Source organism: Ursus maritimus, unplaced genomic scaffold (assembly GCF_017311325.1).
Source record: "Ursus maritimus isolate PB19 unplaced genomic scaffold, ASM1731132v1 scaffold_31, whole genome shotgun sequence".
Lineage (NCBI taxonomy): Eukaryota > Metazoa > Chordata > Mammalia > Carnivora > Ursidae > Ursus > Ursus maritimus.
The window spans coordinates 32430049-32453686 of NW_024425675.1; the positions used below are offsets into that span (position 1 = coordinate 32430049).

At 52.8% G+C, this 23638-nt stretch overlaps 1 protein-coding gene across 4 annotated transcripts in view; it reads left to right on the forward strand.

The window, feature by feature from the left end:
• Positions 1–23638, forward strand: part of DIP2C (disco interacting protein 2 homolog C) — a 387541-nt gene that overhangs the window by 359903 nt on the left and 4000 nt on the right. For 2 of the 4 annotated variants that reach the window (XM_040645478.1, XM_040645480.1), the window contains 5 exons: positions 4097–4126; positions 5561–5622; positions 19135–19192; positions 20792–20866; positions 23454–23628. In XM_040645478.1, coding sequence (XP_040501412.1) covers positions 4097–4126; positions 5561–5622; positions 19135–19192; positions 20792–20866; positions 23454–23628 — 400 coding nt within the window. The remainder of the gene's footprint in view (positions 1–4096; positions 4127–5560; positions 5623–19134; positions 19193–20791; positions 20867–23453; positions 23629–23638) is intronic. The other 2 variants (XM_040645479.1, XM_040645481.1) reach the window with 1 other exon arrangement.

Below are 23638 nucleotides of genomic sequence, written 5' to 3' on the forward strand. Positions count from 1 at the left end.
GAAAAGGATTTTTGGCAAATGTCTTGGGACAACTGAAGATTGAGATAGGTGTAAGTAGCCTCAGTCCCTTCCTCATAGAATACGCGAAAATCAGTTCTAGGTGGATCATGGACCTGAATGTGTGTGATGAAGGGTTTAGAATAAATCTTCCAGGAAATACTACGAAAACTATCTTCATGACTTGGGTTATGCAAAGATTTCTCAGGGCACTAAGCGCGAAAGGAAAACATGATAAACAACTTTATCAAAATTAAAATTAATATGTTTAAGAACATTAATAGAAAAAACAGATTTGGGAAAATATATTTGTAATAACATATTTGACAGATCCGCAAAAGACTTGACTATACACTTCACAGGAGACCTAGAGAGGACCAAGCAGCACATGAATGTGCTCGCCATCTGTAGTTATCCCGAAATGCTGACGAGCGTCGCAGGGCGTGCTTGCGTGGGCAGCACATGCCCACCGTTAGGACAAATAGAGCAGGCGAGTGCAGGTCCTGGAGGGTCTTCCTCCGTTTGCTGATTAGCTCCCAAAATGAGTCAAAGCACAACATGTACTCCATTGAAATCGTGATTTTCACTTTGAAAAAAAATGAGTGATTCCACTTCTCACCTCCCAGAAGAATTAAGAGCAACAAGGCTGACAGCACTAACTGGTGCTGAAGATCACTGCCAGTTTGGGGACGGATTTAACCGTTTCTTACAAAGTTCTGTGCATGTCAGCCCTGCGAGCCAGCGTGTCAGGGTATGTGCACCCGAAGGGAAACCTGCCTACGAACGTACCTGAACAAGCATTGTCGTGCCAGCCCCAGACTGGCAGTCGCCCAAATGCCCACAGCAGCAGGTGGAACAGTGCGTGATGACCTGTCCACACGGCAGGACACTTCCCAGAACGCGGGGGGCGAGCTGCTGCTGCCCACATCACGTGTGGATTCCAGGGTCATCGTGTTCCGTGAAAGCCAGCACAAGCGAGTACACGCCCTGTTGTTTTATACGAAGTCTGATAGTACATTAGTCGGTGGTGGTAGAAATCACAAAGCGGTCGGCTTTTGGGGTCTGGGGTGAGGGACTTTTTATATGCTATTTGGGGCGGTAGTTACAGGGGTGTGTACGATTGTCCAAATTCATGCAGCCAAATGTGAAAAATCTGCATTTTGTTGTCTGTAAATTATACGTTAGTTAAGACGGTGAAAAGATCCTGGGTAATACACAGACCTGCTGGGACCACCAGAGAACCTGGCTTGAGTCCTGCAGGCAGGACCACTGCTCCCAGCGCAGCTGCCGACATGGCCAGCGACGAGCCCGTGCGCCCAGAGGCCGCTGCGTGCTCCCCATAACCCGCCCTGGGGGACACCGCCTCCCCTGACCCCCGTTTATGGAGAACTCCCTCGACTCCCCCAACACGCAGCACAGTAGATAGCCCAACATCAGTACTTTGGGATTGTGGCTTTCCCGCGCACATTCCCACTCAGGGATTCGTTCCGTGAGCTTACGGTGCTGCGAGCTGGTCCTGGGCCGTGCTAACTCGGTAGCGTGGCAGTCGCTGGTTGGCCAGGCCCCGGGCTGAGGAGTTCCAGGTACTGTGTTGGATTTTCTGTGCTGTTTCAGATGTGAGTCTGTACATCTTCAGCTGAGATTTAAATGTAACTTCTGTGTTCAAGAGCTGTTTAGTGCCTAACTGACATAGTACTTTTACACCAAAGACAAGATGATTTTTAGTATGAATGTGTCCGTACGCAACCTATTTATTGCACAGCTGAACTTTAGACTGAATTTTCTTTGCTGCTGCTCCTTTTTGCAAATAGATGATGATCTTTAAATACTTGGGGGCACTTTTATGCATTAGGGCTCTCCTTCTTTAAAGAAACTCCAGCTTACATTCTTTGTCAAACGAAGTTTTGTGCAAGTGAGGACATTTTGTTAAATACACACTCCCTCATATGTATCTTGAAATCCCAATTTTTTGTACCTTGGGATTTTTCAAGTTTGGAAACACCTCCATATTAACCCCTTCCTCCTCCTTCGTGTAACCCTTATCAACGCAACGGACGGGTTTTGCTCCAGATGCTGAGTTGTCCCTTCCGTGTACCTTCGCGTTGGGAAATTTATTCCTAGTCGTGCATGTTTTTCTCTGAGATAATGCCTTGAGCCATCACAACGAAATCTGTGAATTAATTTAGAGAAAACAGGGGCTTACTTTGTTCCGGTTAATATTTGGAATATCCGGGATTCAAGGGTCATGAAGGGAATTACTGAAAACCTTGCGTTGGGCTTGAATAGGTCCAGTTACAAAGTCCCGTGTACCTTCCGAGTGCAGCCCTTCCCTGAGCCTGCTCCCTCGTGTCCCGCTGCAGCTCCCCACCAGGGAGCGGTTGCCATAGTTACTAGTTAGCAACGTGAAGGCGGTGACAGAGGGATGGAACCTCATTCTAAATCTGGAACCCTTGCTGTTCGTAAAGGCTGGACTCCCGGCTGAGCAGTGGTAGCATCTCCGTCTGGCGTTGGGTGTCAGCACGCAGAGGTGAAACCCAGCAGACAGCTTGATATTGCGGCTGTCCTCGCTGCGGTGCGCCTGGACCGGGTGGCTGTGGGGTCGGGGCTGGCGCCAGCATCGGTCCCTCATCCAGTGCCCCCTGACAGCGCTTCCGGAAGGACTGGAATCAATCCGTTGCTCACCTGGGGAAACACATGCCCTCTAGGGACCTGACCCCAGGTGCTTTTTGGAGTGTTTCTGGCGCACCAACTTCAGTAATTTAAGAGGGATGGAGGTGGGCCCCAAAACCATGGAAGATGAGAACACACTAGAAGGAAGCGTCTTTGAGGGGCTGACACGGGCACCTGCTCACGAGGGGGGGGTCCCTCCTCCTGTGCGGGCTGACACGGGTGCGTGCTCGTGAGGGGGAGGTCCCTGCTCACGTGCGGGGTGACACAGGTGCATGCTCACGAGGGGGGGGTCCCTGCTCACGTGCGGGGTGACACGGGCACGTGCTCGCGAGGGGGAGGTCCCTGCTCGCATGCGGGGTGACACGGGCGTGTGCTCACGAGGGGGGGGTCCCTGCTCGCGTGCGGGTGACACGGGCACGTGCTCGCGAGGGGGAGGTCCCTGCTCGTGTTCGGGGTGACACGGGCACGTGCTCAGTGACACGGGTCACGTGCTCACGCCGCTCCCTGGACCGTGTGCAAGCCCAGGGCTTGGTTCCTTCATGCTTCAGATGTACTTGGGTGCCTTCTCTTGTACGTTCTCCTGTGGGAGAGCCGGGATGGGGACCCTAATTATAGATGTGAAGGCGTCCAGGCGGTCCTTCATCATTGTCATCAGAGACTTGGAACTACAGCTGACCTTGGGCAGCGTGGGGCTTAGGGGCACTGACCCCCGCACGGTGGAAAACCCACATAGAAGGAATTTCTGACTTCCCAGAAACTTTACTAACAGCCCACTGTTGACCAGAGCCTTAGTGATGACATAAGTTGCCAACTCACACCTACTTTGTGTGTTATATGTGTGACACACCGCATTCTTGCGGTAACGTGAACTAGACAAACAAAACTACCGTTAGAGTCAAAGGGAAGAGTTTCTCAGAAACAGTCCACATGTAGGCAGACCTGCCTCGTTTAAACACGTACTGTTGAAGGAGCAATTGTATTTCAGTGAGGAAACGTTCAACAGTTCGGCCAGTAAATTCCACAGTCCCTGCTTCCCTCTGAAAAGAAAAGGGACTGCAAGGGTCATGCAGTTAAACTGCCGGGCGGTACGGTCGACCTCGTGTGTTGCGGAGGTCGCCGGGGTCTGTATGTCCAAGACAGTCATCTGTTGCTCTCTTCCGTTGCTCTGTGGGTTTGTTGACATCTAAGATTTTTTTTTTTTAGCCTTTAATGGTACAGTGATTGATTTTAACGATTTCCATGTTTGACATTGTGTTTGATCTTCTTTTTACTTTGTTCCCTGCTTTTTGCATTCTCCTCCCACCCTCCCTCTTCCTCATCCCATTTTAATTGTTGGGTGTTTTGTTTGCGTGTCTGTGTGTCGCTTATCTGTGGTTCTGTTGGTCTGGTGTTCTCTCCTTTCTTCTCGTCCCCCGCCCTGCTGCTGTAGCCCCACAGGCTGTGGAAGCTGGCCGAGCAGGTAGGGGACCTTCCTCTTCATCCACACCAGTGCCCCCACTCACCACCGTCTCGTCAGCCTCCGGCACTGGGACACACTAGAAGTTGAGTGCGGAGACTGGCTGGGGGTGCGGGCCGAGGTGGGAGGACTGGCGCCCAGCACGACGTGCTCTCAGACCTCTTGGAACGTCACGTGCTCGCGACAGACACTTCCATTACGCACTGCCAGTGGTTTCTCTGCCAGTTTGGGGTCCTGTCCGTTTGACTTCACTTCCCATGTTTGGTGACCCGTTTTCTGATTTGTTTACTTTTTAATTGGCCTTCTGTGGTTATGTGTTTTGCATTACTCAGAACATCAGACCAGTTCTCCCCTCAGGGCTAGTCTGTAACCGGCTCCTTGAGTAGCCATAGGTTGGAGAGAACGTTCTTTGCGTAACACGGGGTGCAGGCTTCCACAGAGAGGCTGACGGCACGCGCTGTTCTCCATCCTCGTGGAAAGAGAGCGGTGACCAGGAGTGTTGCACAGCGCAGCCTGCGTTAAGGAAGCTGTCTGTATCTTACTCTTTTATGATACAAGATGAAGATTCTCTCCTGAAGAATTTTGGCAGAGTTCTTCAACTAAATTGTGAGGGGCGCTGTCAGTTTTTGGAAATTTGTTTTGGGCTCCATCTTTTTCTACCTGAGGGATCACATAGCCTTCCCAAGAAATAGAGCTAGAATTTTAGTTTTTATAAGTAGCTTTAATTGCATTGCTCTTACGTGGAGGGAAATCCTTAGTCACAAGTCAACCCAGCATGTTTTGAAGGGATTTGTGGTGATGAGACCAGATTTCTGCACCCCAGTGTTCAGGAGCTCAGTCATGGAGTGCTTCCGGGCTGACTGTACCGTTGATAAACACACCACCTCCCTGACCTGTGTCAGAGACAAAAATAACCTCCCTGGGCTGGAGGAAAGCCAAGGCAGAAGCCGAGCTAAAAGCAACAAGATAATTATCTCTTATCTCTTCCTTCTCGGGCTGTCAGTCCGAGTCCCATGTTCGGCTTCAGTATCTTGACCTCTAAAAACACACCTTTTGGGATGCATGTAGTAGGAACTTCTCAGCAAACGATGCCTCCTATCCTTGACAACCTGCTAGCCAGACATCTTGGCAGCTTCAGCCTTTTTTTATTGGGCAAGACGTGTGGCACGCCTCTTTTTCTTTCTTATTTTTGTAAACATGATTGACAGTCAGGCCGTGTGAAAATTCAGCATAATCCTACCAAGATGCTCCTTTCAGAGCTGAGGTTATCAAACTGCAAACCAGCAGGTATCTCGGAGAGAGGTGTGGGTTTAGTGCTTTTTAGTTTTTGCTCAGTTTGAGATTTTATCAAAGAAATTCTCGCTAACTGGTAGGAAGCAGAGACCCATATGCCTCCCACGGTACCTTGACTTAACCGCGCTGTGTCCTTGCTTGCAGGGGACCTCGGGACCTGACCCAACCACCGTCTATGTTGATATGCGAGCTCTGAGACACGACAGGTACGGTGCGCTGGTGGGTTTGTTTCTTGGTTGTGCAGCGTGCAAGGGCTGTCTCGTGAGGGAAGGAGCGCGGTGTCTGTCCGCTGCGAGCACGGTTGCCCGTGACTAAAGCAGGAGTGCTGCCCCAGTTGGCTTGAACCGTGACTCTCTCCACGTCTGTGTGGTTCCCAGCGGGGCAGTCCACTTTGCGCTTTGACGCAAGCGAAGACTGTTGCAGAGCGGGCACGGGTGACTGGAGTTGCGTCTCTGATGGTCTGACCAGAAGCCCGTGGTTCCTTCCATCACCGTTTCAGCTGGGCACCGTGTTGCACCTTTTACAGCTTCCAGCACCCTGCCCACATTTCTTTACGGGAACTGAAATACTGTGTAAAGGTGTTTCTATGAAAAATTAGAACACGCGTGAAGGTACCCTCTGTGCGGCTTCCTAGGCAGCCCTGGGCAAGAACGAAAGGTGAGCGTTTGTAGGTTTTCCTCAGCGGGGGAAGGAGGTGGAGGTGCGAGCAAAATGGGAACCTTTCAAGGAATTTCTGCCCCTGCCTGGAGGACCTACCAAAAAGCCCGAGGTTCCCCATTGAGTAGCTTCTGTCTGGTAACTACAGAGATGCCCGCTCGTTTATGTGATGGGACACGGAGCATGAACCCTGATAGCAGGGGTCTCCCGCAAACGACTAGCAGGTGCTTGGTGAATGCATTGCAACGGCCAGACACTGTGTCTCCTCCTCTGCTCGCCCGCCAACGTGGGCCATCCTGCTGTTCAGTGAAGGGAAGCACGGAGTTAGCGGTCACAGTCAGTGCGTGGGGGAAACTCGCCCGACTGCGCAGGCGGCCCGAGCGTGTTCCTAGGTGACACCGACTCCTGCATGTGTGTTGGGGAGTGGGTTGTGGAGGCTGAGGAGGGTCCCGGCAGGCCGTGCGTGCACCAGCCAGTCCGGGGAGTACCACCCCTGACTCACACCGGGCATCCCGGCAGGGCTCTTAGGCCCCACGGACGTCAGGCCATGTCTGATGAGCATAGTTTGGAGAGTGGTATGGCTGGTGTCCCAGGGATGGAGGCCAGGGGTGTGGCTAAAAGTGTCCTGTAACGCGTTGGACAGCACCACACAGATGTTCCAAGTGCAGTGTGCTGAGACCGAGAGGGGCTCGCCCGCGTTCCCGTAACCGTGTCCCACTTGGAGTCCCCCTGGTCTCTGTGGGCCTCGTTTGAGACTCTGCTGTGGAAGGAGAATCCAGGTTGGAGCCATGTGCTGGCCGCCCTCCGGGAGGCCGAGGGCAGAGACGACCATGCGTGCTCCGCACCCTGCCAGCTCCCCCACTTCACAGTCCCACTGGGTCATTTCACGACTCAGAAGTTTGGCTTTGAAGAGTCTAAGTAATCTGTTGCAGGGGCATAGACATTTCCAAACAGTAACTTCTAGGCTTTAGAACAAACCTACTTTATCCTCTGAGAAGTTACTTGGACATGATACATTACACCTTTTACACCTTCAAAGGGGAGAGAATCCCTGTTTGAGTAGCATTTAGGCACTTGCGTCTGTGGCCTGGCCCCAGTCACGGGACCAGCAAGCACCAGGAGAGCCGTGGATGAACACGGACCCTCTGACACGGCAGGAGCAGCTGACGACATGGCCGGCCGGGCACCGGATGTCATGCTTGGCATCACGGACGGCCTGGAGCGTCAGGGATGGTCGGACGGAGGGGACGGAGGGGTTTTGTTCCTGGAGAAGAACAAGCCGTGGGCGCTACTTTCTAAGGTTTCTGTGGCCGACCCTCCGGAGACGTTCGGGGGCAGAGCCTCCTGCGGAGAGCGTGTGCGGTGTGGGAAAGGGAGGTGGGCGCAGAAGCGCAGCAGAGTGGCCCGGGGAAGGGGGCCTGACACACAGTCAGTGCTCGCGGGGACTTCCTCGTTCTCCCGTCTTCCAAGTCCACAACTCTTTCAGGTGACACTTGTGTCCTGGTGTGTGCTCTCTGACGGGTCGTGTGGGGTAGAAGTAGACGCGCTTGGGGGGCTGGAAGTTGCTGTCAGTCACGATCACCAACGACCACTGGTGGTCACGGCTGCTGGCCACGTCGCTGAGTGTCGCAGGGACCCAACGAGCTGCCCCCGCGCGGGACACACAGACACCCCACGTCCGCCCTGTACGGGCCTTTCCTAAGAAAGCCTTCCGAGGGGCCCTGCACACCCTCCACCATTCCAGTCACGCTGTTTCGCATTCTCGCCTGTCCTGCGCTCGAGGCGGATGGCTGGGAGCTGAGAGAGGGGCCGCCTCTGCCCGTCTTTCAGGGTTTGACCGAAAAGGAAGCAGACCTGGACATGGCATAGCCACTCCTTCAGTGTGGTCTGTCCCCAGAGCTTCAGCGGCCGGGAGCCCGAGCTCCTGTGTCCTCCATGTGCTTTGCTGCCTTCACCACCTGTAATGGAACTTCCTGGCCAGGTCAGGCTGGGTCGCTGGCCCAGGTGCTGCTCACACCTGCTTTCTGCAGCAGAAAACCTCCCTTGAGCTGGGAGTCGTACCCCCCTGGGGCCTCTCCAGGGTCCACACTACCCCCAGTCTGTGAAATCCTCCTGCTCTCAAGCCCCAGTTCCATTCAATACCATCCATCCTGCGTGTTCCCCAGAGAAAATATCACCCCACTTGAAATCTCCAGCACCACTTCTGACCTTTATCAACATGTAATCAGAAGTGTCTTACCTGCTGCTGATGTGACAGATAGTCCGTGGGGTCCAGCTGGTCAGAGTTCAGTCTGGGCCGGCTCTGTGACCTCAGTCTCCCTGTGCCCAGAATGGGCATGGTAAAGCCACGCTCCAAGGGCCCCGGGAGGTGCTGTCAGGGCAGCGGGTTTGGAGGCTGTCCCTCCCACGGTACCAGGGTGACCTGGGCACAGGAGGGAGCTTGCCTGGCTCCAGGCCCCAGCGGGGGTGGGGTGCAGGTGAAACAGGAGAGCCTTCATAAATATTGACTATCTTGTCACTTGGGGGAAAAAAATGGGGTTGTTGTGCTAACTTCAGATTATTGTGATTCAGTGATAGGATTAATCACTCTTCCCATTGCTTTGGTACGTTCACTAGGAGCCCCAGGGCACCTGCTTAATCATGATGTAATTACCTTGGAGAGGGTTAACGTGTTCGTGTGTCCGTGCAGTTTCCCTAGAGAGAGATTGTGCGTGCTCACGTGCACACCTGGCACAGACAGGTGACAGAGGAGAGCCACATTGTGGAAGCCTGTGATCAGAGGTTACCCAAATTGACCTGATTTCTACTTGACTTTCTGCCTCTTTTTCTAACACCCCCTTGTTTTCTGTGACCCACAGTGTTTGGGATTTAGTCCTCTGCGTTTCTAGCAGGTCACTGTGGAGAACGTTTCTGCCTCACATAGCGAGGGTACTGACTCCTGCTGCTGGAGGAGACTTAGTCTCACCGTGCACAAGGGGGAGGTGATGAAATGGTTTGGGGACTACTTGAAAGTGACTGTTACTTTTAAAAATACTCTTTCTTACCTTCATTTAGTGTGAATTCTGGTCTCTTCATCTCTTCCAATCGGATCTTTCCTTAAGCACTTGGATTTTGTAGACTTGAGATAGGAAAGAAAAAAATTTTTCAGCATTTAGAGAAACAGTTTTAGGAGTTAACTCTTATGGACATAATGTTAGCATAAAGCTTCCCTGGCTGCCGTACTCCTCCTAACATGAGGTGTTAAGTCTCCGGAAAGCAGGGTAGTCCATTAAGTCCTGGTCAGCGGTTAAGCGAGTATCGAGACCCTGAGGAGAGTGAGTGCGGAGTGGACGTGCCTTGGTGCGTTTGTGATTTAGTCCACGGCAGGAAGGGGACCAGCTGAACACAGAACAGCTGAGAAGGGACCCCGCGCTCGGTTGGCTCGCGATGTGTGCGCGATTGGCACGAGGGTCTTAGCAGAACCTGACGTGGAGCTCGCACTTACTACTAAATCTGTGATTTCTGGTCACACGGTCCTCGACAGCCACCCGGGAGGCGTGTGGGGCATCTGAGTGGCGCAGGCCCTTTGTGGGCCGAGCTGACCCCAGGAGTTCGGTCTGGAGGCTGTGAGCATTGTCGTTTCCCTGGCGTTGGGTGAGGCACAGGACCCGCTCTCCTGGGTTCCGTGCAGCTGAGCCCGAGCACTCCGTGCCTGCCTGTCCCAGGGAGACAGGAGGACCTAGTCATGGAAGCTTGGTGATGACTCACTCATGCAGCGTCTAAACAGCGTATCGCTTCTGTAGATGTGTGCGTTATGCACAGAGAGTTCGAGATTTGCTGTTCCATTTGCAAATAGTCTTTGCTGGCCTCCCTTATGTCTGCTCCTGGATGTCCTCAGGCGTGCGTGCGTCCTTTCAGCTCACTGTTTGGCCACCTTAATCGCGGCTACGTAATTGAAGTTGAATGGATGGGTTGTAGTGTGGGTCCTGTGCATCCCTCAAATAGTTCTTATGGAGGTACTTGAAAATCAGATGACTTTATCGATGGAGAAAATGGAGTAAAAAGGAAGAGTTCACAGTTTGCAAAGTGGTAATTTTGGGGTGAATTTCCAGCCTCCATCTTCCCTGCAAGGCCAGAATCTTCCCTGGAGTTGGTAGGTTCCATAAAAAGACATGATTCCCTTTACTCTGGTTCTCCCCCCTTTAGAACCCAGCCCAGCACGATCAGCCTATGGACCTCTCCCGAGCAGGCTCTGTGGCAGGGAGCCCGGAAGCCATGTCCGAGGAGGCCCTGGTCCGGTGCGGGAGGCAGGCCCAGGCTCCCAGCCCCATACCAAGGACATTCTGGGAGCTGGGAGAGACAGGCTCTTCCCCTTGAGTTTTCCTGTACTTTCCCCATCCAGCACCAGCACCCCTTAGTGACTCTGCACCTTTCAAACCCATCACCTATTTCTGATCCTCGCACCTCATTCTGACCCCTGCTGTCCTGTCGGGAGATCCTGAGACGAGTCAGAGGTGCTGATCTGGGCGCCGGTCACAGCTCTGCCACCAGCTGACCGTGTGACCTCAGGCCATGTCACTGAACCTCTGGCCTGGCCCTCGTTACGGGTCCACCCCTTCCCCTCCTGGTTCTCAATGGTTGGGTGATGTTTTCGAGTCCCTCCCACAATTCAAACAGTTGTGGAGGTTTGACTAAGTGTTCCTTCCTTTTTCTAGAACATTTTAGGTTCTTCTGAGAAAGTGTTCTGTGGTCTTTTCTCAGTAAAGATCAAATTTAAATAAATAAAAATAAAAAATAATGTATTGACTGGATAGTTTTTGTCCCACTGGTTATTCATTAAATCTTATCCCAAAGACCTCTACCAGATCCTCTCCATTGGAGCTGCAGGTAAACTATAGGACAGCCAGTTAGATTTGGATTTCAGATATAAGAGGAACCATTTTCCTACTACAAGTGTGTCCCAAATATGCATGGGCAAATGTATGCTTTAAAAAGTGTTGTTGATCTGAAATTCACATTTAACCAAGCGTCCTGTATTTTTATTTGCTACATCCGGGCCCCCTACCCTAAAATCAGACGTCCGCTGTGTTCTCGCAGCCACGTTATGAGTGCTGCGTTTTCGCTGACAGTAGAGCGATGTGGTTCACACCTTGCGTGTTCCCCAGGGAATCTCCCTGTGCAGATCACAGCCTCAGATGCTGCTCTTTCTAGAGGAAGGTGGACACAGTCCCTGATTTCTCGTGGTGAGATGTGCGCGCGTGACCAGAGTGACGTGAACCTTTCCTGGGCACGCTGTGTGGGAAGTCCGATCCTGCCAGCTTTTAGGGGTTCCGCGGCACGGGGCAAGGCCTAGAGGAGCCTTCTTGTGCGGGGTGGGGACTCAGGCCTTGAGAAGGGGAAGGGGTTCGGCAGACCCCCTGCCGTGGGCTGGCGGCGTCGGCTGGACAGAGCTCCTGTCCGTCCTGCACCTGTTCCCTCAGACCCGCTGTGCATTTAGAAAGGCTGTTCCATCACCTCCTTGTTCTCTCTTCCCTCCTCATTCCGGTGTTGTGCGGTTTTTAATTAAATGGCCTGGAGTGTGTTTGGGTGGGTACAGAGAGAAAATGATAGAAAATACAAGTCCGTGAACACCCTCTTTCTTACTGGTCTGCGCAGTCAGCCTCTCTGTATCCTGGTGAGTATTGTCCCACTGTGAACAAAATCACCATCACCTCAAAACCCTAGGAGTGCCGTTTGACTGTGGGATCTTAGCGAAGCCAGGGGCAGCCAGCTAATCTTGCCCACGTGGCTGTCCTATTGAGGCCCATCCATCGTTAGAAAGTGAAAGTTACTTGAAAAGAAATGAATCCTACATACTATTCCCTTGAAGAGAAGCATCTCTTTGCTTAAATAAACTTATTCTTCTAGAGCTTTCTTGTGGAGGAAGAGCTGGCCACTTGCTCAGACGTGGGCCTGACTGCGGCCCAGGGCTGGCACGGGGGACCACAGGGGCAGACCTCAGGGCTGGGTGAGTGACAGGTGCCACAGAAGGACGGCGTGGCTTCTGCCTGGCGGAATTTATTCATGGTCTGCATGTTGAAGCAACGTGTGACCTCCTCCTGCACTGCGTGTCCCCCTGCCACGTTACAGGCATGCCAGTGTTGTGTGCTGGAATGTTCTGCAGAACGGACGGAGAATCGACAAGCTCAGAAACAAACGCCAGGGGAACGGATGGACTGATGGGCCTCCGGATGGGATCCCACGAGAAGGACACGACACCCTCAGCCCTTCTAGTCAGTCGTGAGGAAATACTAGAGAACCCCAAGTAATAACGTCTAAATGACTAAATTTTAGCTGAGTAAATACACACAACAGAGTTTACCATCTTAGCATCTTTCGGCACATGGTTCTGTGGCATTCAGCCATCCCTGCCACCAGCCACAGAACTTCCGCACCTTCCCAAACCAAAATGCTGTCCCCATCAAACACTAACTCCCCTTCCCCAGCCCCCGGCACCCCCCATTCTACTTTCTGTCTTTGTGCACTTGACTACTCCGCGTACCTCGTAAGTGGAGTCATACAGGGTTTGTCCTTCTGCCACTGGCTTAACCTCCTGAGCGTGCAACCCCGGAGCGACTGGCCTGAAGAAGGAGGCTGCCCCTCCACGGGGGTGGTCGGCAGCTGTAATGAGCAAAGGGCGCCTACACGCGAGGCTTGTCTGGGACCCGCACCCACCCACCAGCTCTTACAAGTTCATCAACAGACCCTAACTGGTCTCAGTCACACGGACTATGCAGGCGTTTTCAACACCATGTCACCATCTCGGGGCTGCATCCTTAGAGCAGCCTGTGGGAGCGGGGAAAGGCACGTGGAAGGCCCATCCATGTTGGAGCGTGTGTGAGAAGTCCTTCTTTTTTAGGGCTGAGTAATATTTCACTGTACAGATGGACCACATTCTGCGGATCCACTCATCCACTGATGGACACCTGCGTTGCTTCAACCTTTCTGCTCCTGGGAATGATGCTGCTGTGAACATGGGCATACAACTGTCTCTTCTAGACTCTGCTTTCAAGCTTTCCGGTAAATACCCAGAAGTGCAGTTGCTGGGTCACTGGGGAGCTCTATTTTTAACTTTCTGAGGAACCTCCACACTGTTTTCCAGAGTGGCTGTACCAGCTTGCATTCCCGCCAACAGTGCACGAGGTTTCCCTTCTCCACATCCTCCCCAGCACCTGTTGTTTTGGGTTTTTTGAGACTAGCCATCCTAACGGGTGTGAGGTGGTGTCTCACTGTGGTTCTAATTTGCATTTCTCTGATGACCAGTGGTATCGAGCATCTTCTTATGTACTTATTTGCCATGCATTTATCTCTTTTGGAGAAATGTCTATTCAAGTCCTTTGCCCATTTTTAATCAAATTGTTTTATTTTTGAGTGGTGGGAGTTCTATGTTCTGGATACTAGTCCCTTTTCGAATCTATGACCTGCAGATATTTTCTCCCGTCCCATGAGCTGCCTTGTGTTCTGTCGACACCATTCCTGGCTGAGTTTTCCATTTTGATGTGATCCACTTTATTCATCTTTTGCTGCCTGTGCTTTGGTGTCCTAGCTGAGATTGTTTTTTTGTTTTAATCAAATCCGATGTTGTGAAGCTTTTGCCCTATGTTTCCTCATAACATTTTTATACTTTTAACTTTTGTGTTTAGGTCTTTGGTTCATTTTGAGTTAAATGGTTTTAAATGGTTTTTTTTTTTTAATTTTTAATTTTTTTTTTTAAGCAGGCTCCATGTGGGGCTTGAACTCATGGCCCTGAGATCAAGACCTGGACTGAGGGCAAGAGTCAAGGCTTAACTGACTGAGACACCCAGGCCCCCCAGGTGATACTTTTAAAAGGCAGGGCCTGTACTCTTTTTATTTTAATTTATTTATTTTTTTTAAAGATTTTATTTATTCAACAGAGATAGAGACAGCCAGCGAGAGAGGGAACACAGCAGGGGGAGTGGGAGAGGAAGAAGCAGGCTCCTAGCAGAGGAGCCTGATGTGGGGCTCGATCCCATAACGCCGGGATCACGCCCTGAGCCGAAGGCAGACGCTTAACCGCTGTGCCACCCAGGCGCCCCTTGTACTCTTTTTAAATATTGATTTCACAAAGACAGAAAAGCTTTGGAAATGTCCCTCGTGATGGAACCTAAAGAGACGCGACAGCCAGATGCAAAACCTGGTGCTCAGCGGGTCCTCGACACAAGGGGTCAACGCTATAGTGGCCGTCACTGGGCTGATGGACAGAGCTGGAATCGGGGCTGCCGGTCAGTGTTACTGACACTGATAGCCATGCTTCGGTTGTATGTGAGAGTCTCCCTCCGTGGAGGAAATGCATGATGAACCAGCAGCGAAGGGTCGTGATGGATGCAGCTACCCCGCCAGTCGTCAGAAGGACGTGTGGGTGTGCGGGTGTGTGTGAGAGCAGGACGGAGAGCACACACTTGATTGAGCAACGGAATAAAACACTAGTAATAGGTGAACCTGACTGAGGGATATTAAAAGTGTTCTTTATACTCTTTCATTTTTGCAAGTTTTCTACAATTTGAAATTACTTTCAGACACATTTTCTAGGAAACAATACTCATAACCTATCAAGTCCCGAAATTATTTTTGACGTCTTTCTGTTCTCAAGAAGGGAAAGGAGGTGTGCATTAGTGAAGACCTTCTGGTGGGAGGTAGCAGACACAACTCCAGCTATTTTTGGCAGACATGGATCCGTGTAGAAGGGAACAGCATGTCCCATGGAACCCAGGGTAGAAGCAAACTCCAGAACAGCCTGTGGGGCTCTCCACGTTGCCCTGTGCTCTCGGCACAGAGCTCTGCCGGACATCTCCATAGATGGATCGGCTCTGCTTGTCATCCCAGGAGGACACTGCCAGCCCCCAGCCCTGCGGTGTGGAAAGGGCCGGGGGGTCACGCTAAGGGAGACACCTGACAAACGCCTCTTGGGAGGGAGGTCAGGGTCAGCAAGGAGGGATACGTCGTGTTGAGTACGTGCCCTCGACTGGACGTGATGAGAAGGCTTCACCTCTGTGGTCTTTCTCCCCAAACGCACAACTGCCGTCCCACCCTGGGAGAAGTACCGAGTGGTCTCACAAAGCAGCTCGCTCGTCTCCTCGCAGCTGTCACGGTCATTAATACGGAAGGTCTGACCAGCTGCAGCAGCCCAGAGGGGCTACGGAGACGTGAGAACCAAATGCCCCGTGGGATGCAGAAGGTCTAGGCAGATACGATGAGTGTGGGCTGGAGTTGGCACAGAAGTACCGATGAGGTTCCTTAGCTGTAGTGGGCGTCCCTCCCATTCTGACACTTGTGCCTGGGTGTCCGGGACAGTGGTTATTGCCGGGAGCCTGACAGGTTTTCTGTGAATCTGAACGTGTCCTGGGACGCCTGGGGGCTCCGTCGGTGAAGCGTCTGCCTTCTGCTCAGGTCGTGATCTCAGGGTCCTGGGATCGAGCCCCACATCGGGCTCCCTGCTCAGCGGGGAGTCTGCCTCTCGCTCTGCCGCTTCCCCTGCTCGTGCCCTCTCTCTCTCTTTCTCCTTCATTCTCTCACATAAACAAAATCTTTAAAAAAATTTTTAAATAAAATAAAACTGTCCTAAAAATAAATGCTACTAGTTAAAAGAAAAATCCCAGAGGTCTGAAAAAAAGACGTTTTTCTTAAATTTAATTGGAATGAATTTGCATCAAAACCTTATGAATGGACACAGGGCGTGGCCCACACCCCAGTGGGGTGTCCACCAACAGACGCCAACAGGAAGAAGAGGATGCGGGGCTCCTTTCAACCTGACAAGGAAAAGGACAGAAGTCGGGATTTGGAAGGAGGGACGCTGGGGACAAGAGCTTGTTAGATTTGTAATTTTGTAAGAGAAGAAGCACCAGGGCACGTGGGTATTTTCTTTGGATGGTGCTTCTGTTCTGCCTGTTGTCACTTGTTTTGGGGGTGATTTCCCCTGGTTTGGGGCTTCCGTGACCCCGGGGCTGCTGGGCTGCTTGTAACCCAGCACTGTTGTGTCACCAAGGACTGACCGCAGGGGCCAGCTTCCCCCAGAGGCAGTGAGGCTGCCCGAGGGTGTGACCGTGAGGTCCCTCACACGCTTCACCAGCAGCACGGGAAACACCACGCGGCTAAGGGCCCAACTTGGACGGTAGGATCTGTCCTGTTTTCCTCCCTCCGCCTCGGCCGCCGGGAGACTGAGGACGAGCTTCAGCCACAGGACCTGGAGCGGCGACCCCACGTGCTCAGAGCACTCGCACACACCCTGCGTCTGGGGATTTCCCCTCCGTCTTCTGGGACTTCGAGCAACTAATCATGCAGACGGTCTTCTTACGTTACGTTTAGTCTTTTGGACGCTTTAGACCATTCTGGAGGCACGTGTGAGGGAGAGCCCAGGCTGGTTGCTAGCAGCACGTCCGTGGCACGGGGGGCTGCACAGAAGCTCGTTCACGCGCTGGCCGACGGTGCTGGGTCCCGTGTCCTTATAGCAGAGTGGGTCGTGGCGATGGAAGGTGCCGGTGGTGCTCACCCTCCAGGTCACGCACGACCGCCGGGCAGCCAGGGCGGGGCAGCAGCATGACCAGCGGGATGCTCCTGGCAGGATCCGTGGCAAATGTCATCGCTCGTACTGGGGCAGCTAGTGTGATGCCTCGGTGGTTTCGTGTCTCCTGAGCCCGTGGGTGACCGGTTGTGTAGGGCAGCATCAGCGGGCGTGGCCCCAGGGCAGGAGTCGTGGTTGGTAGACCCGTGTCAGGTGGAGGAAGGGGGCGAGCGTGTCGGAGAGCCCGTGAGGCTCTGGCAGCGCCCCCAGCCAGTCCGTGAGGCCAAAGGAAGTCCTGCCTAGGAAGGAACCTTTTGCAAACGGACCTCTTGCTGCATCGACCCTGCGTCTGCAGCCCCTTGACATCACCCCGGTGGCTGCAGCCTTTCAGGGCAAAGTCGGGTCAGGGTAAGAACAGTCTGAGGACAGAGCACAAGATAGGGACTTTACCAGGAATCACAAGTCTCCCCCATGTTAACTGTCTTCCTTGCTGTCTCTTCTTTTCTAGCAAAAGCCTAGACTTCCAGACATTAAGACAGCCTAGGCGGAAAAACATGTTTGTGGAAGCCCAGGACTTGTACTTGAGTTTAGGAATGTCAGACATGGGGCAGGGGCTCTCCCCACCGGCAGCATGGCCAGGTTAGAGGGGGATGGGGCAGCCAGTGCCCTGAGCGAGCTTGTGGGCTGATGAGAATCCCGTCGCCCTGCGAGAGGGGTCTTACTCCTCCGGGAGCCGGCTCTGTCCGCAGGATGGACGTGAGGGCAGCAAGAGCAGTGGCAGAGCATCCCCGTCCCAGGGCCAGCGGGTTTAATCCGCTCCTGCATCGTGTCACATAGACTCTGCCGCGTCCGCCTGAGTGCTCCCTGGAGGGTCTCTGCTGTAGGCTCTGTCTGTCCTGTCTCGGAAGACAGGATTGCTTTCTCCACTCCATGTCCCTGTGGGACAGAGCCAAGCCCCCCCCCCCCCCCCCCCCCGCAGACCCTGCCCCCCTCGCAGGTACCGTCATGTGGCCGTAACCTTGCAAACCGTAGGGAGAGAGCAGTGCCCACAGCAGCACGACGGCCACGGACAGCAGGGCAGGTGCCCACTGGATGTATGGGGCTCCTCGGAAGGTCAAAGGCCGAGCAGGGCTTCACCCACACCGTGCCTCGTGCCACCCTTCCAGCTCACAGTGTGTCTTCATTTCTGCAAGCGCAGAAACTCATCCCTTCTGCATGCGTGCTGCAAACGCATTTCCCAGCTCGTTCAGGACACAGCTTTGACTTTTCGTTTGAGCAGGGCTGGGTTTGGCTCTTTTTTTCATTTCAGTGTCTGGGTATTGTTCTCTTCATGTGGGTGAAGGGCAGTCTTCTGTGGTGTTTGTAGCTTTTCCATGTGGGACCCGCCCTGAGCGATGCCAGCACCCTGACACGGTATGACTGGTAGGTCCTCCTTTCTTCCACACGTGACATGAGATCCCTCCTTCTCCACGGGCTTGGAGATGCTGCGTCCCCCGCCCCGTGCCCCCAGCTCCCACTCCATGGCGTTCAAGCCCTTCCTCCTGCGCTTCACTCTGTTTCCCTAAAAACTGCCTTTTAGGTGAATGAACAGCATCACAGTCTTGTAGCACGGGGGCAGGGATGCAAAACCAGGCACTTAAAATACTGTATGGGGACGAGCATAACATAATAAAAAATTGTTTGTATTATAAATAAATTAATTAATTAATTAATAAAAAACAGCCGCGAAGGATTTAGCGAGCTCTGCTTGTGACCACACCCATGTCGCCGGCAGTCGTTTGTTTTTTTAAGATTTTATTTATTTAGTTGACACAGAGCAGAAGCAGGGGAGCAGAGGCAGAGGGAGAAGCAGACTCTCCGCTGAGCCAGGGAGCCAGATGCGGGACTCGATCCCAGGACCCTGGGACCATGACCCGAGCCAAAGGCAGACGCCTCACCGACGGAGCCCCCAGGCATCCCATCCACAGTTCTTAAGATTAAATCACCATTGAATATTTTTTTAACGGAAAAGAGTTTCTTTTCTGTATGGAGGTTTTGCCATCTGAATTGGCCAGTCCTGTCGTCTGGGGCTCAGATGCGCCGGGGTCAGAAGGTAGACTCTGCTGCCCCAGACCTGGGCTCTGCCGAGCCTCACGAGGCCTCAGCCCCGGGCAGCACAGTCCCCATGGCGGCAGCGGGTTCAGAGCCGTGGTGTAATGTTCGCTCCGCTCCTTTTCTGCAAGTGCTGAGTCGAGTCCTGGTTCCTCTTGGTGCAGAATCGTCTTCCCAGCTCTCGTGCCAGCCTGGTGACTGGGACATTGCCTCTGTCTGTGGTCTGTCCCGGGTCTCTGTCCGTCTCCCCGCCAGAGCTCAGTGCTGTCTGCTTCCGGACCACGTTTTCTGTGACTGTTTGCATTGGACGGTGCTCACCAGCAGACTTATTCCCCAGCAACCCGCCCGGCATCGACCAGGTGCTGAATATGGAGCGAGGGAACCGCAGGCTCAAAAACACGCAAGTCATCCTACCTTCTCCTTCTGTTTGCAGAGTCCGCTTGGTGGAAAGAGGCTCCCCTCATAGCTTGCCCCTGATGGAATCAGGAAAAGTAAGTATTGAAGGAGGGAAGGAAGATGCATTTCTGTGTGAGTCTGAGTCTCAGCGTATGAGCTTTAACATTTTAAGAAATGTATTTCATAGAATATTTTCCCAAAAAGTTTTCTTAAATGTAATATTTCAGAACTGGGTTTGGCCATGAGTACAGAAACTCCAAACAACAGTGTTTTAAACAAGTTAGATTTTTCTTTTCTCTCATGTAAAAGAAGTCATGAGAACTCCAGGGGCCCTGGCATCTTCTGTCTCGTTCTCCTTTGCACGGAACCCTTCCCAAGGGTGCCTCAGGGTCCGACGTGGCTGCTGCAGCNCTAGCCATCACTTCCACGTTGCAGCAGCAGGAGACAAGCAGGAAAAGGAAACTAGAGGTGCAGACCTCAGCGAGGCTCCTAAGCCGCCTTATACGCACTTAAGTGCCGCGGCCAGAACCTGGTCACGCTGGCAGGAGGAGAGGTTGGAACCATTACGTTGGTTCTGAAGATCGTGGGCCTCGCTAAAAACCCAGGTACCGACTGCTGTGCAAGTAGACGAAGAGGGGCGATCAGGGGACAAAGTAGGTCCTGCCACAGTGAATATGCCTTCGATACGAGTTAGAGGGCAAGAAGTGTATTCACACCTGACTGAAGACTTCTTGTTCCTGTGTTTGGCCCCACTTGACATAATTCCAGAAGTGCCTTATGTCGCTTCTGGACCTTTTATAATCTGTCTACGTGAGCGCCAGTTAGAGTTCTTAGTACTGAGTTGGTTCTAATGGCAGGACGCTGTGCTTACCCACCTAAGCCAGCCGTCAGCAGGACTGAGGGACCAGAGTCTGCACACGTCAGAATCAGGGACGGGACAGGAGTTCTCACCACCAAGGTTTTGCTGGATCTCAACCCTTCCCATGAGCTGGACCGACATGGACTGTATTCTAAATTTGCAGAACTGGCTTTCGCTGCCACATGCTTGTGGTTTTGGTGAAATTCAGAATGTGTCCAGGCCAAACTCCCATTAAGAAGGAGATGCTTGATATGAACATTTTGATACAAGACACTGACGTGCAGAAGAATGTTGAAGCATCACCGAGAGAGGGAGAGCTAGACGGGCATTCGAACCCGGCCACGCCGGGACGCGCCAGCTCTTCCTCCCTTCACGTCACTGTGCCGTGCCCACCTGCGTCTTGAGTCCACACTCGTCTCTGAAAACTTGATCCACGACTTCCTTAATTCAGGGCCTACGGCAAACCTCGCCCTTCCTCCACATTAGCGTCCCTTGATGTCACACACATAAATTAATTAATTGAAACATCGGAAGATCCCTATTTTGCAAGCACCAGGCTGAGTGACATCGTTTATCCTGTTTTCATTCAGGTTCTTAACTTTAAGATCACATTAACACGGGCTCTGTCATTGTAGTAATAATTACAGTACGATGCAGTTGTCACATAGTGATTACGTCATGCTGTGATACGTAATTTTGATTTAAAGCCATGCTACTTTCTAAACCGTTTCAGAAAAGAAAACAGGCACATAGCCTGAAGGCAAGTTCAGGGTTAATTGGGGTGTACCATCTACCTCTCTGTCCACTGACCGGAATGTTCTCCTTTCCCACATAGATACTTCCAGGGGTTCGGATCATAATTGCCAATCCAGAAACAAAAGGCCCGTTGGGCGACTCCCACCTGGGTGAGGTGAGTTACGGGGTGCCCACCCAGGGGAGGCGAGTTACGGGGTGCCCACCCAGGAGAGGTGACTTATGGGGTGCCCACCTGGATGAGGCAAGATGTGGGGTGTCCACCTGGGTGAGATGTGGGGTATGAGGTGAGTATGGGTGAGACCAGATTTACGTTCCTGTCCTCCTGGACACCAGTCTACCGCGCTCCCGTGCCGCGGAGCCACAGCGCATATCCTCATCAGGTTGGGTGAGTCCCGACGGGCTGGCTGGAAAGTGACTCGAAATGAGCCTTACTGCGTCAACGAGTTGTGAAAGTTCAGGTTACGGAGTGGATTTCCGTAAGGAAGCGTGCATGGCTCTCTTCGAAGAATTTAGGCCAGAAAGAACAACGTGGACCGAGTTTCCTTCTTTCTTGGCTGCTGCGTTTCCCACGTGCTTGCTGTGGTCGCTGAGAGCTCATCGGGAAGACAACGGAGCCGTGCGCACAGAGCATCCGGCCGCAGCCTAGAACCCTAGAGTAGCAGGAAGCGGTAGCAAGCGGGTTAGGAAATGACCGCTGTTTCCTCTGGTCAGGAAGTCAGTAGTATGTGCGATGAAGCCTGGCTGATTCGCCTCCTGCCGCCCACCCCCTGCGGCGGGCTGCGTGCGGCTGGAGAACACGCGTCCTCACCCCACCGGCCCCAGTCCGCCCCCGGCCCCACTCGGCCAGGCCACCGAGGATGGAGAGCACATCAGGAAGGTGCCAACACACCTTCCCTCCCATTCTCTCCGAGGCCAAGCCGCCATGTGTGCTGGGTGCTCCCCGCCTGCCCGGGAGGGACCTCCTGGCTGCCCAGGGTCACCCGCCTGTGTGGTCAGCTTTCCCTCCTCGCTGACCTGCCCTGTGGCAGGCACCTCATTAAAAACGCCACCACTGAACATACAGAGGACAAGCCAGTGGTTGCCAGAGGGGAGGGGGTGCAGCGGGGCAAGGTGGGTGAGGGGACGGAGAGGAGCAAACTTCCGGTTGTGGGAATGCAGGGATAGGGTTGTCATAATGGTGCGGGCGACTCCAGTTACCATCTCGTCACGCACGCGAGTGTCAGATCGCTCTTCTGTGCCAGCCACTAATGTAACGTCTGTGTCCACCCTCCTTCACTTGAATTTATCAGTTCCACGTAAAGATCAGAACTGAGCTGATAAAATTCCGTACAGATCTTCTTTAGGAATTTCCTTTAGATACATTCCCAGGTGAGGCTGGGAAGCACGGCGTGCTGTCTTGGGCGCCTGGAGAGGGTGCCAGCAGGGCATCAGAGCCCACCTCACTCTCGTTTTCTGACCAGGAATGTGTCTTTTTTTTTTTTTAAGATTTTATTTATTTACTTGACAGAGATAGAGACAGCCAGCCAGAGAGGAAACACAAGCAGGGGGAGTGGGAGAGGAAGAAGCAGGCTCCCAGCGGATACGGGGCTCGATCCCAGAACCCCGGGATCACGCCCTGAGCTGAAGGCAGACGCTTAACAACTGAGCCACCCAGACGCCCCGCTAACCGGGAATGTGTCTTAAGGAGGAAACTGTGTGTTGGAGAGCAAGGGACAGGTGTCAGTCCCCCGTGTGATGGTGTCACCTCTGTCTCTGCTCTAGGGTTTCGTTTGTTCAGCTCGGAGTGCCCTGGGGGCTATGGGGCAGTGCAGACAGACAGACAGTCTCTCACTCAAGGAACTTGCCCGTGTGTCAGTGTAAATAGCAAAGGCGCCAAGCCCAGACGGTAGTCTAGAACACCTGACCCTGCCCATTCCTTTCACTGCACAGACCTGACTGCATGCAGTCATGAGCATGTCCGGGACTTTATGGCTTAACCGCTTGTGGACTTTTCCGTGACTCTGCATAACCTGCATGGGCATCACTTTGTGCCAACATATCGTTCTTTCTCATTTGCCCAAATACCACACGCTCGGGCTTTTTTGTTTCCCATTTTTTTATGTTACATGACTTTCCTCTTAGTTTGTTTTGGTGTGTGCTGGTTTTTTTGTTTTTTGGTTTTTTTAGAGAGTGCAAGTGGGGATGGATTGGAGAGGGGCAGAGGGAGAGAAAGAGAGAATCCCAAGCAGACCCCCCTGGAGCACGGAGCCCAGCACAGGGCTCGATCCCATGACCCTGAGATCATGACCTGAGCCAAAACCAAGAGTCAGACGCTCAACTGACTGAGTCTCGCAGGTGCCTGGTGTATGCTATTTTATTGGAATATATTCCTGAAAGTATGCAAACCACGTGAAAGGGAAAAATAAATCATAAAGCTTTTTAACGTTTTTCCAAATTGCTTTTCAGAAACAATCCTTATATTTGAATAAGTAGAAGCAAACTAGTACAACTTTGTTCATTTGATGTGTTCGCTTTAAAAACCCTCGGTCTGTTTCCTGGGCTTCTCGAGAGGTGGATGGCTCCGTCATTTGCTTAGTTCTCTGTTCCAGGAAACACTCGGCATCTGCATCTCCCCTGAAGCCCACGCGAGATCACCACGGCCGGGCTCCCGCCGAGCGTGGGCACTGTGCTGTCAGTGACCGTACTCTCTTCCCTCAGATACGCGCAGGTGAACTCACCCAGTTCTGCTGCTTCCTCCACAGATCTGGGTTCACAGCGCCCACAATGCCAGTGGTTACTTCACCATTTACGGAGATGAGTCCCTCCAGTCGGATCACTTCAACTCGAGGTTAAGTTTTGGAGACACCCAGACGGTCTGGGCGCGGACAGGCTACTTGGGGTTCCTGCGGAGGACGGAGCTCACAGATGCCAATGGAGGTAAGAGCCC